Below are 20,177 nucleotides of genomic sequence, written 5' to 3' on the forward strand. Positions count from 1 at the left end.
CTCCACAGCTTGTGGGGGGACTTATCAGGTTCTTTAACCTTTTTTCTTCACCATTTAGAGTAAGGATATTGCTTTTGTTAGGAGCTAGTTTCAAGAAATTGATATTTCATCTAAAACTGGTGATTCTTGGGACTTCTCTGGCGGTCCAGTGGTTAAGACTCCATGTTTCCACAGCACGGGGCTCAGGTTCATTGCCTGCTCAGGAAACTTAGATCCCATATGCCCTTCAGTGTGGCAAAAAGTAGATAAATGATTCTCCATTTCAAATGTCCATAAGAACTCCCTGGGGCTTTTGTGAACATGCAAATTCAGATTCAGTGGTTCTGGGGTGTGGCAGAGATCCTGCCTTTCTAGCAAGCCCCCAGGTGATGCCAGTGCTGCTTGTCCAGGCTCTGCACTTCGGGCATTAAGTCGAGGTCTGTTAATCCTTGAGAAGCCTTTGAGAATTTTGGAGCTTTAGGTCTCCTAGTAATTTAAAAAGATGAAAGCAGTTTTCCTTCCAAACAGAAGTCGAGTGACATGACATGGTTTACTATTCCAGCAAGATGGGTACCAGTTGGTTAGTTTAAAGGAGATGGTGCAGGTGTATTTCCTTCCAGCACTCTGCTTGCAGAGAGACTTAAAACATGTGTGCCTTCTTAGCATGGAAGCAGTATTTCTTGAGATAAGGGATGACCCTAGACCAGTAGTATTTAAACAGAGGGTTAAATTGCCGCTTGGTGGGGATAAGTAAAACTGCATGTCTCTCAATTCACTTATTCATTCATTCAACAAGTATTTGCTGAAGGCACTCCCCTACTGCTGACTGACCTTGAGCAAGTTACTTTATCTTTTTTTTTTTTCAGTAAAATTGGGAAGTCTCAATGTTGGGTACAGAGTAGGCACTTAATATTTAACTGACTGACTTAGGGAGAAAGGGGAAATCTTTTATTTTACAACCTAAAAAAGATAAAGTTTTGGATGTCCGAAAACTTGCTAACAGAAAGGCAACTAACAATATGGCAAAGAATCTATTTCCTTTATAGAAAAAAGAGCCCTTTCCAGATTTGTTCAGTCACTCAGTCATGTCTGACACTTTGCAACTCCATGGACTGCAGCATGCCAGGCTTCCCTGTGCTTTACTATCTCTTGGAGTTTGCTCAAACTCATGTCCATTGAGTCAACAATGCCATCCAACCATCTCATCCTCTGTTGCCCCCTTCTCCTGCTGCCCTCAATCTTTCCTAGCATCAGGGTCTTTCCCAGTGAGTCAACTCTTCGCATCAGGTGGCCAAAGTATTGGAGCTTCAGCTTCAGCATCAGTCCAAAAAAAGAGAGAGAAACAATTTAATTAAAAATATGTATGTGTAGGATATGAGGTGGGCAATTCAGCTGATGCGTATTGTCAGAATGGATAAGAAAAATATTCAGGATAATTTTAATTCACGATTTACAGATAAAAACATTGAATTTGTACCTGTTACATTTGCAAAGAACTCTACTCTCCAAAAAAGGATAATCTCCAGTGTGGGGAAGAGAGCAGGCTGCTAGGAGGGATCTAATCAGGACAAAATTTCCAGGAGAGATTGGCGATGCACACCAGAGGCCTTAAAAAATGGACAAAACCTTTGATTTCAAAATCCCACTTGTAGGAATTTATGTTTAGGAAGTTACCCTATAGCACCTAGCAGAAACTGGACTTCTTTGCAGTTGGAGGTGCATTTTTGTTTTTTCTCTCATCTTTTGTGTACTTTGGATTTCCTCACAGACCACAATTCTTTCCTTGCTTTAGCCCCAGGAAAACTCAGAACTGAATTTGTAACCACGTTTAGCAGTTTTGCAAAGCTGACAATTTCTCTGCATGCCCTAGATCCTAGCTTTGTTTTCCCTTCCTGCCTTGTTCTCTTCTCAGTGGGATGTTTTCATTTGTTTAAAAAATATTTTGTTTGTTTATTTGGTTGCACCAGGTCTTAGTTGTGGCATGCAAACTCTTAGTTGCAGCATCTGGGAATTAGTTCCCTGACCAGGGATTAAACCCAGGCCCCTTGCATTGGGAGCATGGCGTCTTAGCTACTGGACCATCAGGGAAGTCTCAGTTTTCATCTGTTTTTCATTGAATTATATCATTCACTTTTTAAACTGCCTCCAATCCTTTTTGGAAAAAAGGTGGGGCAGATTTAAATGGATAGGTTTCTATTTCTTGAGTTTCCACTAACCACTTCTATACACTGAATTTGGTGGAAAATAAAAAACCGGAAGTTTATCCCATTGCTACTCTGGAGTGGACAAGGTGAGATCCACTTTGGGAAATAACTTCAGTAGGGTGATGTCTTTTGAAGAACTAGAATGTGTTGGTCAGATAGGTGACACTTTGTATGATGACTTGGGAAATCAAACTCATCCCATATAGCAAAGTGCGTGCTGGGCCTCGCTTGGCCACTCTGGTCCATCACGTGGGCTCTCATCTTCTTTCCAGGCACAGGTCCTCAGTGAAGCATAAGCTTTTTCTTCTCTGAGGAAAGGAGTTGCCCTTTCTTGGATGCAGAGGCCAGTGAGGTGCAGATCCTATTCTTTGTGGTCAATACTAAGGCCCTGAGATCACCTGAAAGTAATAAATTACCAAAGGATGGCCTATATCATGCACAGCCAGTTTGAGGGTGGGGGTCTCTCCTCTCCCTTAGCTCCATGAGATGCTTCTTGGGGCCCTTGGTAGTGGAGGAGACACAGAATAGCAGTCTCCTTAAGGAGAGATCACAAGGCCTGTGAGATTCCATGCTAGTTTTAGACACACAACTGAGGCTGGAAGGTGCCCTTCCATCAGATGTTGGCAGGGCATGAAAAAATTGATTGTTTTCTATCTGCCTTCCAAGAGCAGAGAAGGGAACTCTCCTTTCGACTCCTCTAGCTGTCAACATACAAATAGAACAGCGGTCAGAGCCCTGGTTGTTAGGTGTGGTCCAGACAGCCAGCACGCGGGTGACCACAAATGAGCAGGAAGAGAAAGGAGCATTTTCAGAGATGCATTCACTTGGCTCAGCCTCTTAAGGCCTGGCAGTGTGTGGATAAGCACATATGTGGTTCCCAGACTTCAAGGAGCCCTCATCTGAGGATCAGAAAGCTGATCTGGAGAGGCCCTGTGCCCAGGCAAGCAGCAGCCGGGCAACCACACAAAAGAACCCAGCTCTGCACTGGCCCGTCCCACTGCTCCTTGTCTGCTGGCTCCGTGGAGGGCTTGCCCTGCTGTCTGCAGCAGTCTGTCTTCAGCTTGGACTTGCCTGCTTTCCCAGCTCCCCACCTCCTCCTTCCTCACTCTTGGGTTCTCCCCCTGGTAGAGCGTTTTGTGCTGACTGCTCACTTGATCGTTGACCTCTTTGGCTGGGCCTTAGGATTCGTTCCTGTAAGCAGCCTGTCTGACACTGCTGGTTCACCCTGATCTGTCCACCTCTGGCCCTATCTAGCCAGAAATGCACTAAAGCACAGTGAGACAAGAATGTGAAAGAGCCTCACAGGATCCTTCTCAAGGCAGTGTTTAATGGAGGGCTGCACAATGGAATAATCCAAATTCACAGGAGACTCTGGCTTGGGACTCTTGAGCCAGGAAGGTTTCCTGGAGGAGGTGACTCTCAAGCAGGGCCTTACAGAATGTCCAGGATTTAGGTAGAGGATTTGGGACATTCCAGGCCAAAGGCCAGAGCAAGATGTCCATGGTGTACTATAGGGAGACTGAGTGATTAGGCTGGTGAGCACCAGTCTGTGGTCCTTGAACGTGGTCCTTTGGACTTTGGAGCTTTTGGAAAATTTTAATTGAAGGAAAATCAGTGCAGTAGTGACATTTAGGCTAGACTGGAAGAGAAATCCCAGAGGCATATTATTTGTCATTGTTCAGTCGATCAGTCATATCCAACTCTTTGCAACCCCAGGGACTGCAGCACACCAGGCTTCCCTGTCCTCCACTATCTTCTGGAGTTTGCCCAAGTTCATGTCCATTGAGTTAGTTATGCTGTCTAACCATCCGGTCCTCTGCCACCCTCTTCTCCTTTTGCCTTCAATCTTTCCCAGCATCAGGGTCTTTTCTAATGAATTGGCTCTTCGCATCAGGTGGCCAAAGTATTGGAGCTTCAGCATCAGTCCTTCCAATGAATATTCAGGGTTGATTTCCTTCAGGATCAACTGGTTTGCTCTCCTTGCAGTTCCAGGGACTCTCAAGAGTCTCATTATCCCCTGGGGCATGTTATCCCCTGGGATTTCTAATGAGTTCATTGTGCTCCCACTGCAGCCAGGCCTCAGGCTGTGGCTCGTGACAGGCCTCTCTCCTGCCTGTGGGGAGAGAGAGGCCACTCCCTCGGGCTCCAGGGTCAGTGGACCCGAGAGGATGCAGGCAGCCTCTGCATCCCCGTGTCTAGCTCCAGCCTCACAGGGTCACTTTAGCTTCATGACATTTTTGGGGACCCCTGAACATTAAGGGTCCAGTAGCTTAGTAGAAGCACATGTTGTTAGTGAATTCTTATGCTGCATCTTCCTGTGATCTTACCAGTCAACATTCTACCGCCTTTGACTACCAAAATACAAGATTAAAATATAGATCTACTTCTCTACTTCATATAGATATATAGAAGAGAAAATCCATGACTTATTCTAGGGGTCTTGGGGGTGGGGTTACTGAGAAAATGCCTTTGCACCCTTGCACAGGCTGGCCCACAAACAGAGTAACGGAGATGTGGAGGGGTGATTGGCTGGGGACCTGAGGTCCCAGGGCCATCACTTTCCTCCCTGTTGGCATCTCCCTTGGCCCAGACTACCCCCCGACCCTGGGTGCGTGTCTCTCTCTTAGCAGACCTGCTTTAGTGGGAGTGTGGAATCCTGAACTCCCTGTCTCCCTCCTCTCCGCCATGAAGCCATCTGTTACATCATCAGGTCTGTAACTTGGAATGTCTGTGCGTCTGCCCATCTCCTTTCTTCTTTCTTGCTGCATTACAGCTCCCATGTCCTCTCCAGGTGCCTCACCCTCCCAGCACCTCCACTCTTCACCGACCTGGAAGCTCTCTGCACCCCATCACTGAGGGGCCTTTATGGAGGTCTCACTATGTAGGCATGAGTGCTTAAATCACTGGCCATCAGTGATTCACTCAACCTCCAGCTCTTCTCCCTTTCCCAGATGTTGAGGTCCGGGGGTGGATCTTAAAATTCCAACCTTCTAACCACGTCTCTCTGGTGACCCACACCCATCATCTTAGCATCCCAAAAGAGGCTTTTACTCCTTCGATTGGAAGGGTCTTGGAAACTCTTGTGTCAGGATCTGGGACTAAGACCAAATATTATAACAAGAGATGTTCCTATCACCCTTTTCATTCAGGAAATCATAAGAGTTTTAGGAGCTCTGTGCCAGGAACTGGGGGTGAAGGCCAGATATACACGCCTTATTATGTTACAGTATCACAATGTGCACAATCCATACCATACACTCCATGCACGCACTGAGTCCTTGGAGGTTCCCGCTGCCTGTCTGGTTCAGCAGATCTCTATCTGGGAGAGCTCGTGCTCCCTGCTTGACTCTGTCCTCAGCTCTCACCCCACTTGCTGTGTCCTCCTGGACGTCTTGATGAGGGTTCTTTCACAGCGTGGAGTCAGGTATCTTCCACTGCCTGCACCCAAGCAGAACCCCCTCCACCTGGCCTGTCTTCGTGCCTGGCAGTGCACAGATGAATTGGTCGGATTGTCACTTTGTATATTGAGGCCCATGAGGGCTGAGCTCCCCTGTGTCACCTGGACAGGCTCAGACTGTGAAGGAGAACCCAGAATCCTCTGGGCACCTTGGGAGCTGGGCTCAGAGCACCCCTGGCTTCTGAGCGTCCCCCAGCATCCCAAGGAGGCCTTGCATAAGATGCTGCCACTTCATTCAGGTGTCCATCCAGGTGGTGTGGGGAGGGTCTGGGACTTGAGGAGGCATCTTCTGGGCTGGGTGCTGTTCCCGCGAGTGCTCTAGCCTCAGCTCCAGCTGCCTGAGTTCACCAGGGCCTGGCATGTGGCCTCCACCCGCTTCCTTTGCATTGGGGAGCAGCGGGGTTGGCTTCCCTCCTCCCAGAATTTTGTGCAGACCAGGGAATTTGTAGCCCTATAAGCTGTTGACAAATGCGTTTCTAAGGAAAGGGTTTGGACACACTTGGCGAGAAAGGCAAATCGCGTTAGCCATTGTCTAACGCTGGCTGTTGAGAACACCATGTTCTCTGCAGGGAGGCTCAGAGCGCCTTCTCTCCTGTTAGGGGCCCTCACTGGCTTTGTTGTCTCCCCTCCCCTTCCCCCTTTGGAGCCAGCGGACAGGGCCCGAGAAAGCCCTGGAGGCACTGCTGTGAGGCCCTCGCTCTCCCAGCACCTGTTTTTCTTTTGTTTCTCTCCTGCCCTCTTGTTCCTTACCCTCATCCTGTAGCTTTCCTCTCCTTTTTCCTTTTCCCCACCTTCCTCATCCACTCCCTGCCCTTCTCTCTCTCTCCCTTCTAAGCCCCTTTTCAAAAAATGGGTGTGAGGCAGTGTCTATTTTCTATAGAAATGAAACATTCAGCTGTAGTGGTTTTCTTCTGTATTATTTATTTAATGTGTGGCTGTGCTGGGTCTCCGCTGCCTCGCAGGCTTTTCTCTAGTTGCGGCGAGTGGGGGCTCTTCGTAGCAGCGAGCAGGCTTCTCCTTGCGGTGGCTTCTCCTGTTGCAGAGCACGGGCTCTAGGGTACTCGGGCGTCAGCACTTGCAGCACACAGTCTCAGGAGTTGCAGCGTGTGGGCTCTAGAGCACAGGCTCAATAGTTGTGGTGCACAGGCTTAGTTGATCTGTGGCACGTGGGATCTTTCCTGGTCAGGGATCGAACCCACATCTCCTGCATCGGCAGGCAGATTCTTTACCACTGAGCCACCAGGGCAGTCCCCATTCCCTGGTGGGGAAGGGGCTGACACTGCTGTATTTGTAGGCAAGTCTCAGGATTTAAAGGGCTGGTGCAGGCTGTCTGGAGCTGCCCCCTGGGCCTGGGGAGGGTGGCTGGGGGCTGCCTCAGTGCTCTCCTCTGCTCATCTTGTTTCATTTTGAGAACATAAAAAAAGAAAAGCCAGGAAAGGACAAAGAATAATATAACAAACACCCGTGTGGCCACCACCTAGAACTGACACCTTTGTTTCCAATATTTAGTATAGAAATGAATGGGAGCATTAAACACACACCAAGCTGGGTTCCCTCCACTCCTCCCCGGAGCCCCTTCCTTCTCCCTGGGGTGCTAGGGGTGCCCAGGAGTGACCCTACCACCCATTCAGTCTGAGTCTCCTTCAAATCCTTGCTCTGTGGCTGTGAATCCATGAGTAATGTAACGTCATGCTGGCTGTGTTTGTAGAAGTGTACTTAAGTGCTGACATGCTGTAATAGCGTTCTGCAGCTTGCTTTTCTCACTAAACATTATGTTTTTGAGATTTATCCCTGTTGATATTTACATCTGGTTTATTTCAGTGCCATGAAGTGCTCTGTTGTACTACAGCCTGTTTATCTGTTTATCAGTTTCACTGTCGGTGGATATTTGGTTGTTTCTGGTTTTTCCCTAAGAATGCTGCCATTTTAAATGTCTTCTTCGGGACTTCCCTGGCAGTCCAGTGGTTAAGATTCTGCATTTTCACTGTAGAGGGCATGGGTTTGATCCCTAGTTGGGGAACTAAGATCCTGCCTGCCTTGTGGTGGGGCCAAAAAATAAAGTCTTCTTTGTGCCTCCTGACGTGGCCACATGGGCCTTCCAGCCAAGTTCAAGTGAGCCTAATCCCTTTGACCTCCCTTGGGTTTTTCTGAGCTTCACCTCCCAAACTAGCTGCCTTCTTCCTTTCCTTATTAGCTCTCCAGCAGGGGGAGATTTCAGGGAGCAGGAGAGAGAAGAGGGATGTGATGAAAGGAATGGGTGGTGGGCGTGGCCAAAGCATGGTCTGCATTTGTCATCCCACCCCTACTGCCCTTCAGTTCTTATTTGACTTTTATTTAACTTGAATGAATTTATCATAAGACAGTTTAAGAAAAATGTATATCTATTTCACCCGCATTCCTGCCTTCCTCACACAACTGTTTTCACTTTTCTGAGTCCCTTTTGGTCTTTGTCTACAAGCATATTTCTGCACAGTTGTAATTGTACACATAGCACTGTGTATTCTGTATTTTCGATTTAACCACATATTACAAACATTTCCCATCCTGCTGCAGTCTTCATGATGACCATGTATTGCCGTGATCATGTAACCTTTTGTCCTGCCATGTGCCCTAACCTGCTCTATCCTGTCCTGGGGCCTGCTTTTCCTTGCCTTTCTCTTCCCCAGTCCCAGCAATCTTTGTGATCGCACGGTCATCTAGAAGCAGAGAAACAGCCCTGCCCAGCTCCTCTCCCACCCGCCAACGGCGCTGCCCTCAGACCCACCACCTCCTTTGAAACTCCCTTTCTTTGGTGATAGAAAAGCAACCAAACGCAACAGCAGGACAGTCTCAGTACGTGCGACTTTGAGATTGTTTTGCATACGCACAAATTGGCTTCTCCCAAGAGGAAACAGCATGGAGCCAGCTCCTTAGGCCTTTTCTTTCTTCTCTAGGTTTTCAGGGAGATGGTGAAGGGGATTCGGAGGCTCTGGCATGGTCTACCCGAGCTCCCCAGGGAGGCGCCTGGGGCCGAAGCCCTCTCTAGGAGTGGAGACTATGTGTTCTGCGCCCAGAGGTTGAGCTTGGGGTGGTGCTCATAAGAGAACGCCATCTGTAGATGTGGCAGCATCACGCCGTATGGTGTTGATTTCACCTCTGTCTTCTGTTTCTTGAGCAAACTCCCTCCAGCCACCGTGGAGGTTCCCATTTATATCACTAAAGCAGGTCTTCTCCTTTTTCTTTTTTAATTTATTTATTTTTTGGCCATGCTGCACAGCTTGCAGAATCTTAGTTCCTCAGCCAGGGACTGAACCTGGGCCCTGACAGTGAAAGTGTGGAATCATAACCACTGGACCACCAGTGAAGTCCTCGGCACCAGTCTTCTATCCCTTCTCAAGAGCCAAATGACCAACCTAGGGCTGACTAATAATACTGATACTAATACTAATGGACTTAGTTATGATGAGAGCTGATATATATGGAGTACTTTGTGCCAGATATCCTGCTCAAAAGCATTTTCTACTTGTCATCTTTTTACTCCTTCCTACACCCAAGTAAGATAGGAAACTCCCACTACCCCCATTTGACGGTGTATAAATGAGGCTCTGAACAATTAAATGACTTGCCTGCATCTTCCTTGGAACCCTCACTGTAGTCCTGCCGCCCCCACCCCCACCCCCCGCACTGTCCCAGATGGGAAACGACAAGTTCAAGAGAAGCAGAGACGAACTGTTCCCTTTTCATTCCCTTCAGAGAAGCCCTTTGCTGGTGTGGAAGTTACTTTGTACAAAGATGTCGATTAGAAATTTTCCGTTCCCTTTAAGTTTCCCATTAGAGGCTCTGCCCTATTTTCTCCTTGGAAGTCTCTGCTTTGGGGAACCTGCTTCAGGGGCCGGGGGAACAGGGAAGGCAGGATGGGCTGGATGGGGAAGTGGGTGAATGGGAGAGAAAAGGGAGAGGTGATCATATCTCAGCTTCCTTCTCCCACAGCCTCAGGGAGGAGGGAATGGGTGGTGCAGAAGGTATGGATGCAGGAGTGTGCCCTGCCCTGCCCAGCTCCTCCTTGGGGATGACCGCCTTCCAACCCATGGAGCTGTGAGAGTCCCCGCCAGCAGATTGGCCTGGTAGAAAGAGCAGCAGTTTGCCAACAAGCAGACCAGGCTTCCTGTCCCAACTTGGTCACTTACTGGGCAGATGACCTTGGGTAGGCAACTTGACCACTGGCAGAAGGAGGATAGTCTTACATCCCAGGGTGAGGTCCCCACACTGGGTGGAGCACTGAGCAGATGCTGCAAGACTGAGCTTCCTTCTGGCTGGTTCATCCCCAGAGAGGCGTACACACTTAGGGCTCTGGGGCCAAACTAACCCAAGATCTGGTCAGTGATGGGAAAGCGACTGGTGCTTGTCAATTCTTTTTCCCAGTCCATGTGCTAGAAGTGGGCTTCTCTGGATTGAAATCTGTGTTCACTATACCAAGTCTCCACAGTCAACCTAACCTTGTCATCTTGGGCTTAAAGCACCAAATACAAGGGGCCTTTGCTTTTGCATGGCTTTTGGGAAGGGGTGGGGAGGGTCCAGGGAAGCTGTCCCTCCACGGAATCGGCTGAGAAACCCCCAGTAGTTACCTGGGGGCTCGAGTCCCTGCCTTGCTGTCCTGGTGCCTCCCCCACCACCGGCAAGGACTGGAGACAGGCCTTAGCCATGGTAACAAAGAAGCCCATTAGTCACCTGGAGAAACCAAAGCCCCAAACCAGGAAGCAGGCCCCTCTGCCTTTGGATTTTACTTTCCCTCCCTTCTCCATCCTCTGTGCCTGCCTGCCCGCCACAGACCAACTCAGCATCCCACGTCTGGGCTGCAAACAAGCCTGCTGCTGTGTCTAATCATAGCAGTGGGCAGGGCCCTGGTTTAACCCAACACTAGAAATTGCCCAATTTCAGAAACTGATTAAACAACTTTGCCAAAGCAATTTTGAGATGGGGCATGGCACTGGGAGGTGTTCGTCTGCAGCTGGCTGGCCCTTCATGCCATGGGCCCCAGCCCCAGGCCTCTACAAGCCGCTGACTCAAGCCCAGCCCTGTCTGGGATGGGGAGACCCCTGATGTGAACCCCAGGTCTCTGGGAGATGCCGAGCAGATATGAGATGAGGCTGAAGATGCCCCTTGTCTATTGTGCTCTGGGCGCATCTTAAAAGCCCTCCAAAGCACCGGCTCTGGCCACGTGCATTTGTATGTGATGTGTGTGGTGGGAAAGGCAGTCCCCAGAGGCTGCTTCTCTCTGGACCTGCTCCCCAACATGCCAAGCCTCTCCTCCTCATAGGTGTGAACATAATGCGCTCCTTTTTCCTTTTGAAGGTAGGCCCACCCCTGCATGCCTGCCACCCTGGCCACCGCACAGGTTACAAAACACCACGGCTGTGTTTCTGGTACCTCAGCATCCCTCCCCCCGCCACCCCCCACAGAGAGGTAAAATGTCAGTGAAGCAAACTACTGACTCAAAGCTGTATAATCTATAAATATTAAATTGCTCTGGCTTTCCCTGGCCCATCTAGCTCCGGTCAGCTCCAGTGGGGAGGTGGCTGGTTAGTGCAAGGAGGGGAGGGACCAGTGGGGAGACAAGTGTCCTCAGAGGTCAAGGCTGAGGCTACCTCCATGGGCTGAAGTCCCTGGCTGGAGGAGAAGCAGCAGAGAGTGGGGCGCATGGAGCAGGGAGCTGGAAAACCCACGCCCCCCTGTAACGCAGAAAGGGTCACCTCTGATTTTTCCGTTTGAGGCTTTATGGTTGGAGGGAGACTGTGGTTTGTGGGGAGCTGGGTGTTGCATCTCTGACCCCAGCCCAGGACTCCAATGTGAGGGCGGCAGCACTGCCAGTATGTTCCCTCCAGGGACTGTCCCCCTCAGAGCGGGCACTGGAACCGTCCCAGGCAGCGGGGCTGGTGATGGTGGCCAGCTGTCGTCTCCCGTTCGCTGCCCCAGGCTCCTCCCCCCACAGGCCCCTTGTGCTCCCCCTGGGGGGGGCCCTCCTGCTGTGATCTGTGCTGGTCTATACACCCTTGCGTGTGCGCTGCAGGGGAGTATGTATTCACACCACCTGCTGAGGTTGAGACTTCTGCAGGCAGGAGAGCAGCTCCTGTTTCTTGGGGACCTCATGTTGTTGCTCAGTTGTGTCTGACTGTTTGTGACCTCATGGGCTGCAGCACACCAGGTTTCCCTGTCCTTCAGTATCTCCCGGAATTTGCTCAAGCTCATGTCCATTGAGTTGATGATGCCATCCAACCTCTCTGCTGCTGCTAAGTCGCTTCAGTCGTGTCCGACTCTGTGCGACCCCATAGATGGCAGCCCACCAGGCTCTGCCATCCCTGGGATTCGCCAGGCAAGAATACTGGAGTGGGTTGCCATTTCCTTCTCCAATGCATGAAAGTGAAAAGTGAAAGTGAAGTTGCTCAGTCTTGTCTGACTCTGCGGACCCCATGGACTGCAGCCTACCAGGCTCCTCTGTCCATGGGATTTTCCAGGCAAGAGTACTGGAGTGGGGTGCCGTTGCCTTCTCCATCCAACCTCTCTAGGCTTTCTCATTTTTCTTCTATGTACTGATACCCAGGGCTGAAGTTCTTAAATGCATAGCCTCGTTGATCCTTCCATAGTGGGATAAGTTGGGAACTGCAGTGTGTTTACCACATGGCAGCGGAGGGTCTGAGGTCCAGAGGCAGGAGGTGACTTGCTTGGGGTTCTGTGGAGAAGTCCCCTGCAGACCCAGGGGGGTTCCATGGCTCTTCAGAGGTGGAGCCCAGATTCTACTCGAGGACTAAACCATGTCCAGGGGGGCTGTCCCAAGCTCTCTCTCTCTTTCTCTTGCAGGCATCCCCACCCTCATCGTGCTGGACCCGCAGGGGGAGGTGATCACGCGGCAGGGGCGGGTGGAGGTGCTGAACGATGAGGAATGCAGGGGCTTCCCGTGGCACCCCAAGCCCGTGCTGGAGCTCTCCGACTCCAATGCTGTGCAGCTCAACGAGGGCCCTTGCCTCGTCCTGTTTGTAGGTAGGAAGCTCAGCTGAGGGCCCCAGGTGGGACACAATGGGCAGAGCTCACTAGGGGGCCAGGGGGGTCTGTCCCTGCAGCTTCTTTCAGTTGCCAGCAGCGCAGAGCCTGGGTCTTTGTCTCTGGCTGCCGTGCTTCTGACCCTGGTGATTTATTCATGCTTCTCCCCTGTGGCGGCTGTGCAGGGAGTTGCTGCTCTGCTTTCCTTCTAGCTGCTCCCGGCCACCAGCTGGGAAGAAGAGGTCAGGCCGGGAGGAAGCCCTCGGCCCGCTGATGAACAGACCCATTGTTGGAGGCGGGGCTGCTGGCGCAGCAGCTGCGGGGGGTGGGGGTGGGGTGGGGCCCCTCAGGCCAGGGCTCCCCCCCAGTTGCTGCTGCTGCTGCTCTCCTGTGCTCTGAGGAGCTGCCCCAGGGTGGCATCTCTGGGGCTGAGAACCCCTCTGTCTCCCTGCCTCTCCCTCTCGTGCTCAGTGTGTGATGGGTCTGCCCTGCAGGAAGACACAGGAATACCTGCGGCAGGTTCCCGGCAGGCCCGTAGGGTGACCCCTGGTTCCTTCTGCAAACGGAGTAACTGCTGGCCAAGGGCCATCTCACCCTCTGCCTTAGGTCTCATTGCTTGGTTCCAACTTAAGTCTGGGTACCCGGATCATGGCTGAGCTGCTGCCGCCTGTAGTGAGAGGGCTGGAGAATGTGTGTAGCATCCAACCCCCATTCTCTAGAAGTCTGGTTTGGGGGCCCCCAGGTGGGGAGGGAATCCTGGCTTGCAGGCTGGCCTTGTACTTGGAGGACAGTGGCCCTGGGAAGGATGGCCTTGGGGACCCATTCCCCTTGGGTCTTTACTGCCTGCCGCAGGCTCACATGCCCCCAGCCTGGGGCCTGGGAAGCTTTTATGAATGAGAGACAATTAGGAATGTCACTGGCCATCTGTAGATGTGGAAACAGGGTCCCAGGGAAGCAAAGCAAGTTTCCAGCATCACCAAGCTAATCAGAGGTGAATCTAGAGTGTATGGGGCTGAGCCTGCACACTGGGCCTCCTGGGAGGACTTCTGGGTGAAGGTCCTCTGCAGGCACCTGTCCCCCCCTCCCCTGCTTTGCACTGGCTCTCGGTTTTGGGGTTCAGCAGGGATGAGGTGCTCCCACGCTAGTTCACTGGAAGCAAGAGATGCCCAAAGGGGGTTCTGGGAGCCTGGCTGGGGGTTCTTCCTACAGTCAGCCTGTCCCCTCCCAGGCAAGTCCCGCTGCCAGCTATGAAGCTGGCATGTCAGTGCCCTGGTGCCTTCCAGCTGCCACTGAAGCTGATGATCAGAACGCAGTCCCGACCCACCACCACCACCACTTCTCCCATTTCCATTAGGGAGTCAGGGATCCAAGGACAGAGCATCTCATTCTGTGATAGAGAGAGAACCACCAGCGCCTCAGGTTCTGGCTTAGGAGAGGCTCAGCTTCCAGGGTGCGTTTGTGAGTAGTTCAGTGAACAGGATTTCGCTTGCCTGGGCATTAGTGCTAGCTGGTGAAGTTAGTTCTTCCTGGGGGCATGATGCAGAACAGCTTGCCTGCGAGAGCAGTGAGGAACCTGGCCTGTGCCTGGGGACACACCCTCGTGCATCCAGGAGGCGAGGTCGGTGTCCCAGGGGAGGCTTTGCTTCCATTCAGGGGCCGCCCAGATGGGCGCGTCGGGCCTGGACCTGGGCACCAGTCCATCTGATTGACAAGCCAGTGCTTCTTTGTGTCTTTCTCTCCCTTGTCACAGATTCTGAGGATGACGGAGAGTCGGAGGCGGCCAAGCAGCTGATCCAGCCAATAGCTGAGAAGATCATTGCCAAGTACAAAGCCAAAGACGAGGAGGCGCCGCTCCTGTTCTTTGTGGCGGGGGAGGTGAGTGCCGCCGGGGCCCCCCGGGCTGGCTCCGCTGGCCGACCTTTAGAACACGAGTGATGTAGCCCCTGGGGATGTCTGAAGGGGCCTGGGGTTCTGGGGTGACGGTGCTTCTACAAGAGCCCACAGACAAATGGAGCATGAAAAGGTGTCATCAGTCAAGGAAAACCAGTTCCGGCCCCTGCCGCCTCCTTCTTCCCATCTTACCCAGCAGTCCCCGGGCAGCAGGGGGCCCTCCTAGAACAGAAGCTCCCACTTGCACCCAGACTGCTCCCACCCCGGCTGCGAGGGAGCCACAAAGATAGTGGTCAGCACTTACTCCTTCCGGGCTGGGTCCCAGCCAGGCTCTTGATGCTTTACAAAGAGACTGTTTGGTTAGTCCAACAACACCCAGCCGCCCAAGGGGCCTTTTCCCATCGCTGATGGGGATCCGGCTGCAGTTACCCCTCCGCCCAGGGAGAATGCTGACGTTCCTAGCGTCCCTGCCTCTTCCACCCCAGGCCTGTCCCTAGAAGGCCTCCACCTGGTAGGGGAGTGGCTCCTAAGGTAGGGGAGCCTGGGTCCCCGCAGACGCGGAATCTGAGATTGCGCAGGTTGCGCAGCCACGCCCCCTCGGTTCCCCACCCCAGAGCCACCCTCCACGCATGCGCAGCTGCCTCTCCCCACCCAGGCACTGGCCTCAGTCAGTTATTGACAGACACACATTTTGAAGCCAGCGGGCCCCCCTCCCCCACCCGCCCTCCTTGCTCCCATCTGTACCTCTAGTTGGTCCGAGCCCCGTGCTCATTTCACGCTGTGTTTGGATCCCAGGGGCGGCCAGACACCCTGAACCACCCATTCATCACCTCAATAGCCGCCGCTGCCCGGTGGGCCCCTGGAAGACAGCTGGAGTCACCCTGCCCAGCCGTGGGGTGGAGGGAACAAAGACGGTTCACAGGGCCCTGCCTTGGGCTACACAGCCCACTCCACACAAAGCACAAATGGAAGCCGCGCTGAATGTATTAAACTCTAACCCCTTCGACCAGAACAGCGGCTTGGAGAGAAAAGATGGGCTCAGGAGAGGGAAAGGGCTGAGCCGGGGGTGGAGGCGGGGCTGCAGGGCTCCAGCGGCCGCCCTAGAAACGAGGCCGAAAAGGAGCGCTGGTAGGTTTCCTATAGGCCCAGCCAGGCCAGGTGCCTCACCTGCACCACCCACTTGCTTGTCACCTACCCCTCCTTAGGGGTTCACAGATGAGGAAAGTGAGGTTGGGAGAGGGTAAGGCTGCTGCGAGGCCGGCCTGGCAGGGCTGTGCGCCCAGGCTGGCTCACTCTCCCGGAGCCCCATGTGAGCCATTATGGAATCCCTTTTATAGGATTTATGAGACCTGGCTTCTGAGAGGTTTCTTGCCAAAGCCTCGCATTAAGTAGGTGGCAGAGAGAGGAGTGACTGTGAGATCAGGAGTGAATGTGGAAACAAGCTCTCACTACCTCTGTCCACAGGGTCCCGTACAGGGCTGGCCCAGCCTGGACCAGGATGTTAGGCAGAGGCTCAGGGGCATAGGGGCATCCACTACTCCAGCTCCCCACCTTCAACCTGACCTTCTCTGCCCTGAACCCGGGCTCCTGGCCTCGGCAACTCTCTTGGCCAGTTTTCTAACCTCAGAAGCAAGACAGTGGGAAAGGAAGTGGACACAGGGCGCTGGAACCATCAGGCACCAACTGGGTGCCTCGGAGCCCAGGACTCCAGCCCTCCGCAGTCAGCCTGGGGCTGGGGCCTTTGTCTTGATCCCATCCTCACCCACAGACAGAAGTTGTCCCTTTCTGAGCCTTAACAGACATTAAAATTCATCTCCCCATGTTTGCTCAGAGGGAGGGGAGGCAGCAGGCACTGAGCTTGGCTTTCTAATGGGAATTGGATGGATGGGATTTGTCCAGGTGTCTCCCCTCTGTTTATCATGAAGATTGTTTATTAACCCAAATGGAGCGCCTGAATTGGGTGGACACTGCGAGAGATGCTGAATCACCCGGCATTGCTGGGAAGTGTGTGCTGTTTGTTGGGTGGAAGAAAAAAAGATGATCACTTATCTTTCCTAAGAAATTGCCCCTTTAGAAAGAAACGTTTTTTGTCTCGGAAACTGCTTGCCAGCCTTTAAGGCCCGGAATACTATGAGCTCTTTTTCTGCAGGTATTCTCATTCAGTGGAGAATTTTGCACATTTTATAGTGGAACAACCTGGGGATGGGTATAGAGCGTCCATTTCCTGTTAGCAGCAGCATGAAAAGTAACCTCAGATGGCTGTGTGTATGCATGCTCAACCCTATTCAACTCTTTGCATCCTCAGGGATTATAGCCTGCTAGGCTTCTCTGTCCATGGGATTTTCCAGGCAAGAATACTGGACTCGTTTGCCATTCCTTTCTCCAGGGGACCTTCCTGACTCAGGGATTGAACCCAGGTCTCCAGCATTGGCAGGTGGATTCTTTAACACTAAGCCACCTGGGAAGCCCAATCTCAGATGGCTACCACCTTACAAATCTTTCTCCTTGTCTTTGGATTTCTGTTTGCCTTTATATTTACTAAAGGTACACCTCATACTAGAGAAATCTCTCAGGACAGTCACTGGGAACCTACAATTACTATAGTGATGGTGTAAAACCTCAGTAGTACTTCAGAGGCCTGGGCTTCTGAACTGGTTGTGCAACTCCTGCCTGCCCCCTGCAGCTGTGGGGGTGGGGAGTTGGGGGACTGAGCTGTTTTGTTAAAAACATTTGGAAGCTGAAGTCCAGATAGCCCTCTGCCCACAGTGGGGCTGCAGATAATTGAGAGTGGGTTGCAAAAGTAAGTAATCAAAAGACATCCCATTTTTACAAGTTAAAGTTGCTTTCATGCTATAAAGCAAGATGACTTACCTGGGCTTTGAGCTGATGCAGAGAGTGAATTTGATGAACCAGCTCCCCCTCGCCCTGGTAGGGCAGGGTCCCCTGATCCCCTCCTCCCTGCTCCCAGTTCTGAGAGCCTATTTTGCCTGGAGGCCACGGCTCTCCAGGATGGTGGGGTGGGGTTCCACTCTATGGTGTCTGGGGAGTCTGGGCCCAGGGGATTCTCTGCCCTCTTTCTTGACAACTCATTGGTTTTCTTTCCCTCTGGTGACTTCCAGGATGACATGACTGACTCCCTGCGAGATTACACCAACCTGCCCGAGGCTGCCCCTTTGCTCACCATTCTGGACATGTCAGCCCGGGCCAAGTACGTGATGGACGTGGAGGAGATCACCCCCGCCATTGTGGAGGCCTTTGTGAATGACTTCCTAGCAGAAAAGCTCAAACCAGAGCCCATCTAGTGGGGCCCCAGCTTCCCGGGACCTTATTTAAAACTCATTCTTCTCCTCCCCCTCCTCCCTTCCCGTCACCCTTGGACTCTTCCAGCGTGTTCCGAATCACACAACCCAAGTGTCCAACCTCTCTGTGGTGCCTTGTTCTCTGCATTAACTCCTCAGCTAGCACCCTAGGGTGCGCATACTCTCCAGCAGCAGAAGAAACCACCGTGTTTGGAGACTCTGTTCGGGGATTCATGGGGCTGGCGTAACCGTCCAGGATGGGGGCTGCAGCGTGCTCTTGGTCGCTAGCTCTGGGTGAGGTATTTTTGCGCGCCCCCGGCTGTTCTAACGCCGAGTGGGCACAGACCTTGGGTGCGCCGGCTCTGCCGCGGGTGCTAGAGCGCATGCGCAGAGCCCCAGCGGCTCAGAGACAACACGGGCGCTCAGGTGGAGCCGGTCGGGGGCGTGGCCCCCGAAGTCTTGGCGCAGAACTTCTGCCCGCCAGGACAGCCTTTCCTCAGTGACTTGGTCTGTCTTGACCTGAGGAGAAGAACACCAGCTTGTCAGTCGGTATCTTGGGCAGGGGAGGAGCTGCAGCTCTCAAAGGTAACTTGTGTTCTTTTCTGATGAGAAAGAGTAGCTACAGTAATGGTTCACGTAGTATTTGCTTACTTTAATGGAGCACCTCCCATGTGATAAGAAAGAGCTGCTTCTTCCTTCCTTCGAGCTCTTTCTCCCTTGATCTTGACCTTCCCCCAGTTTCTGCCTTCTCAAATGGACAGCCCCTCCCATCTTAGAATGTTGTTGGTAAGTTCTCCCCTTTGGCCATCTTCCCAAGAAGAGGCGGTGGACCTGCATTGCCAGAAGAGCACCGTGCCCCCAGCGCCCTGTGGCTCCGGGCCTGGGGCCCCTGGAGCCTCTGCCCACCCTTGGTTACCCCTGCGTTTCCTTTCCTTCTCAAAGCAGAACTTTTAAAAAGAGGCAAGCAATTGCCAGAAGCCTAGCTTTTTCCTAAGAACCTGCAGAAAGGGCTGTGCCCTAGGGAGTGCAGGCTGAGAACAGGTCAGCTAAAAATGGGCCCTGTGTTGGCTCTGCTGAGCCCAGCTCAGCTCCTCCTTTGGGCTGAACTGACCACAGAAAGGAAACTAGCAGCTGTGCTCTTAGGATTTGGGGTAGAAGGCTTCCCTGGGTTTCAGCCTATCTCAATCAGGTGTCAGGGCCTTTTGGATCATCTCAGGCCTCACCTCTGTCTCCACTCACAGCCAACCAAAACCGTTTATTCGGAAAACCCAGCCCCTTCCAATTAGCTGTTGACAGCATTGCTTCTTGCTGAGTGGGATTGTTCATTTGTAGTTCAGAGGGACAAGTTGAGTTGGTCATTACTCTTACTGTTACCAGCCTGAAATGCAATCACCTAGTAAGAAATAAAACCGGCATCTCTGGACGTTATCAACCATTTGGCCTTTCCTGTCCTTCATAACAAAAATCTTCTGGCTTGTACTGTGCTCCATGGGGTGGGCAGTGAGGCGGTGGGTGGCACATACAAGATCTTCTTGACTTTCACTGGGTACTTGGCAGCTGTGCTTCAGGATTTTTGAGAACCAAGCCCTAATATGGTCATCTGTTGAATCCTTCAGAAGCCAGGATGCTTGTTTGGATGAGAGTGCCGGAGGCAGATCCCTGCTGGAGCTCTGGCCACCATCGCTTGGGGTTTGACTTGCCATGGCAGGGGGTGGAGTCTCAGATGACAGGCATCCTTGTGGACTCATGCTCATTCCCCCTCCACAAGGGAACACGTGCTCAGAAAGCTTGAGAAGGCCAGTTGGAGAAACATAAGGAGTCAGTCCCGCAGGGGTCCTCCTGTGAAGAATGAGGTTGGAGACCCTCAAACCTGGCTCTGTCCAACCCCTAGGACTAGGGGCTGCTCCAGAAGACCTGCCAGTGTCTCCCTGGGGAGATGGGAGGGTGGAGACAAGATGAGGTAGGTCAACCTCACTTGGAGGATAGTTGGGGTTTCTGTCTATGCCCTGTACCATGATGGCCTTGGAGGAAAGGTGGTCTCTCTCAGCAGCTACTTATTTTCTGAGGCAAAAGGAACAAAATCCAATGAGGAGTCCTCATAAGTCATTGCAGCAGAAAAATGAGGTCATCTATGATGCTTCTATGCCCATACAGGGCCAGCTGAACTACTTGCCACTAATGTCAACTGGACCCACACCCCCAGAATTCCCCTCTTGAAGGGGGTGTGAAGGTTAATATCAGTGGGAAGTTTTACTAAAAAGGTACGTCTGGTTTATACAGTGGCAACTTTGGGGGAGAAAGCCAGGGGAGAGTCACTTCGCCAGTGAAGAATCT

At 52.3% G+C, this 20,177-nt stretch overlaps 1 protein-coding gene across 1 annotated transcript in view; it reads left to right on the forward strand.

Moving 5' to 3' along the window:
* Positions 1-19,278, forward strand: part of NXN (nucleoredoxin) — a 159,691-nt gene extending 140,413 nt beyond the window's left edge. Inside the window, exons 6-8 of the mRNA XM_018064367.1 lie at positions 12,475-12,654; positions 14,405-14,529; positions 17,664-19,278. Of these exons, the coding sequence (XP_017919856.1) occupies positions 12,475-12,654; positions 14,405-14,529; positions 17,664-17,846 (488 nt within the window). The 3' untranslated portion in view covers positions 17,847-19,278. The remainder of the gene's footprint in view (positions 1-12,474; positions 12,655-14,404; positions 14,530-17,663) is intronic.

Source organism: Capra hircus, chromosome 19, assembly GCF_001704415.2.
Source record: "Capra hircus breed San Clemente chromosome 19, ASM170441v1, whole genome shotgun sequence".
NCBI lineage: Eukaryota > Metazoa > Chordata > Mammalia > Artiodactyla > Bovidae > Capra > Capra hircus.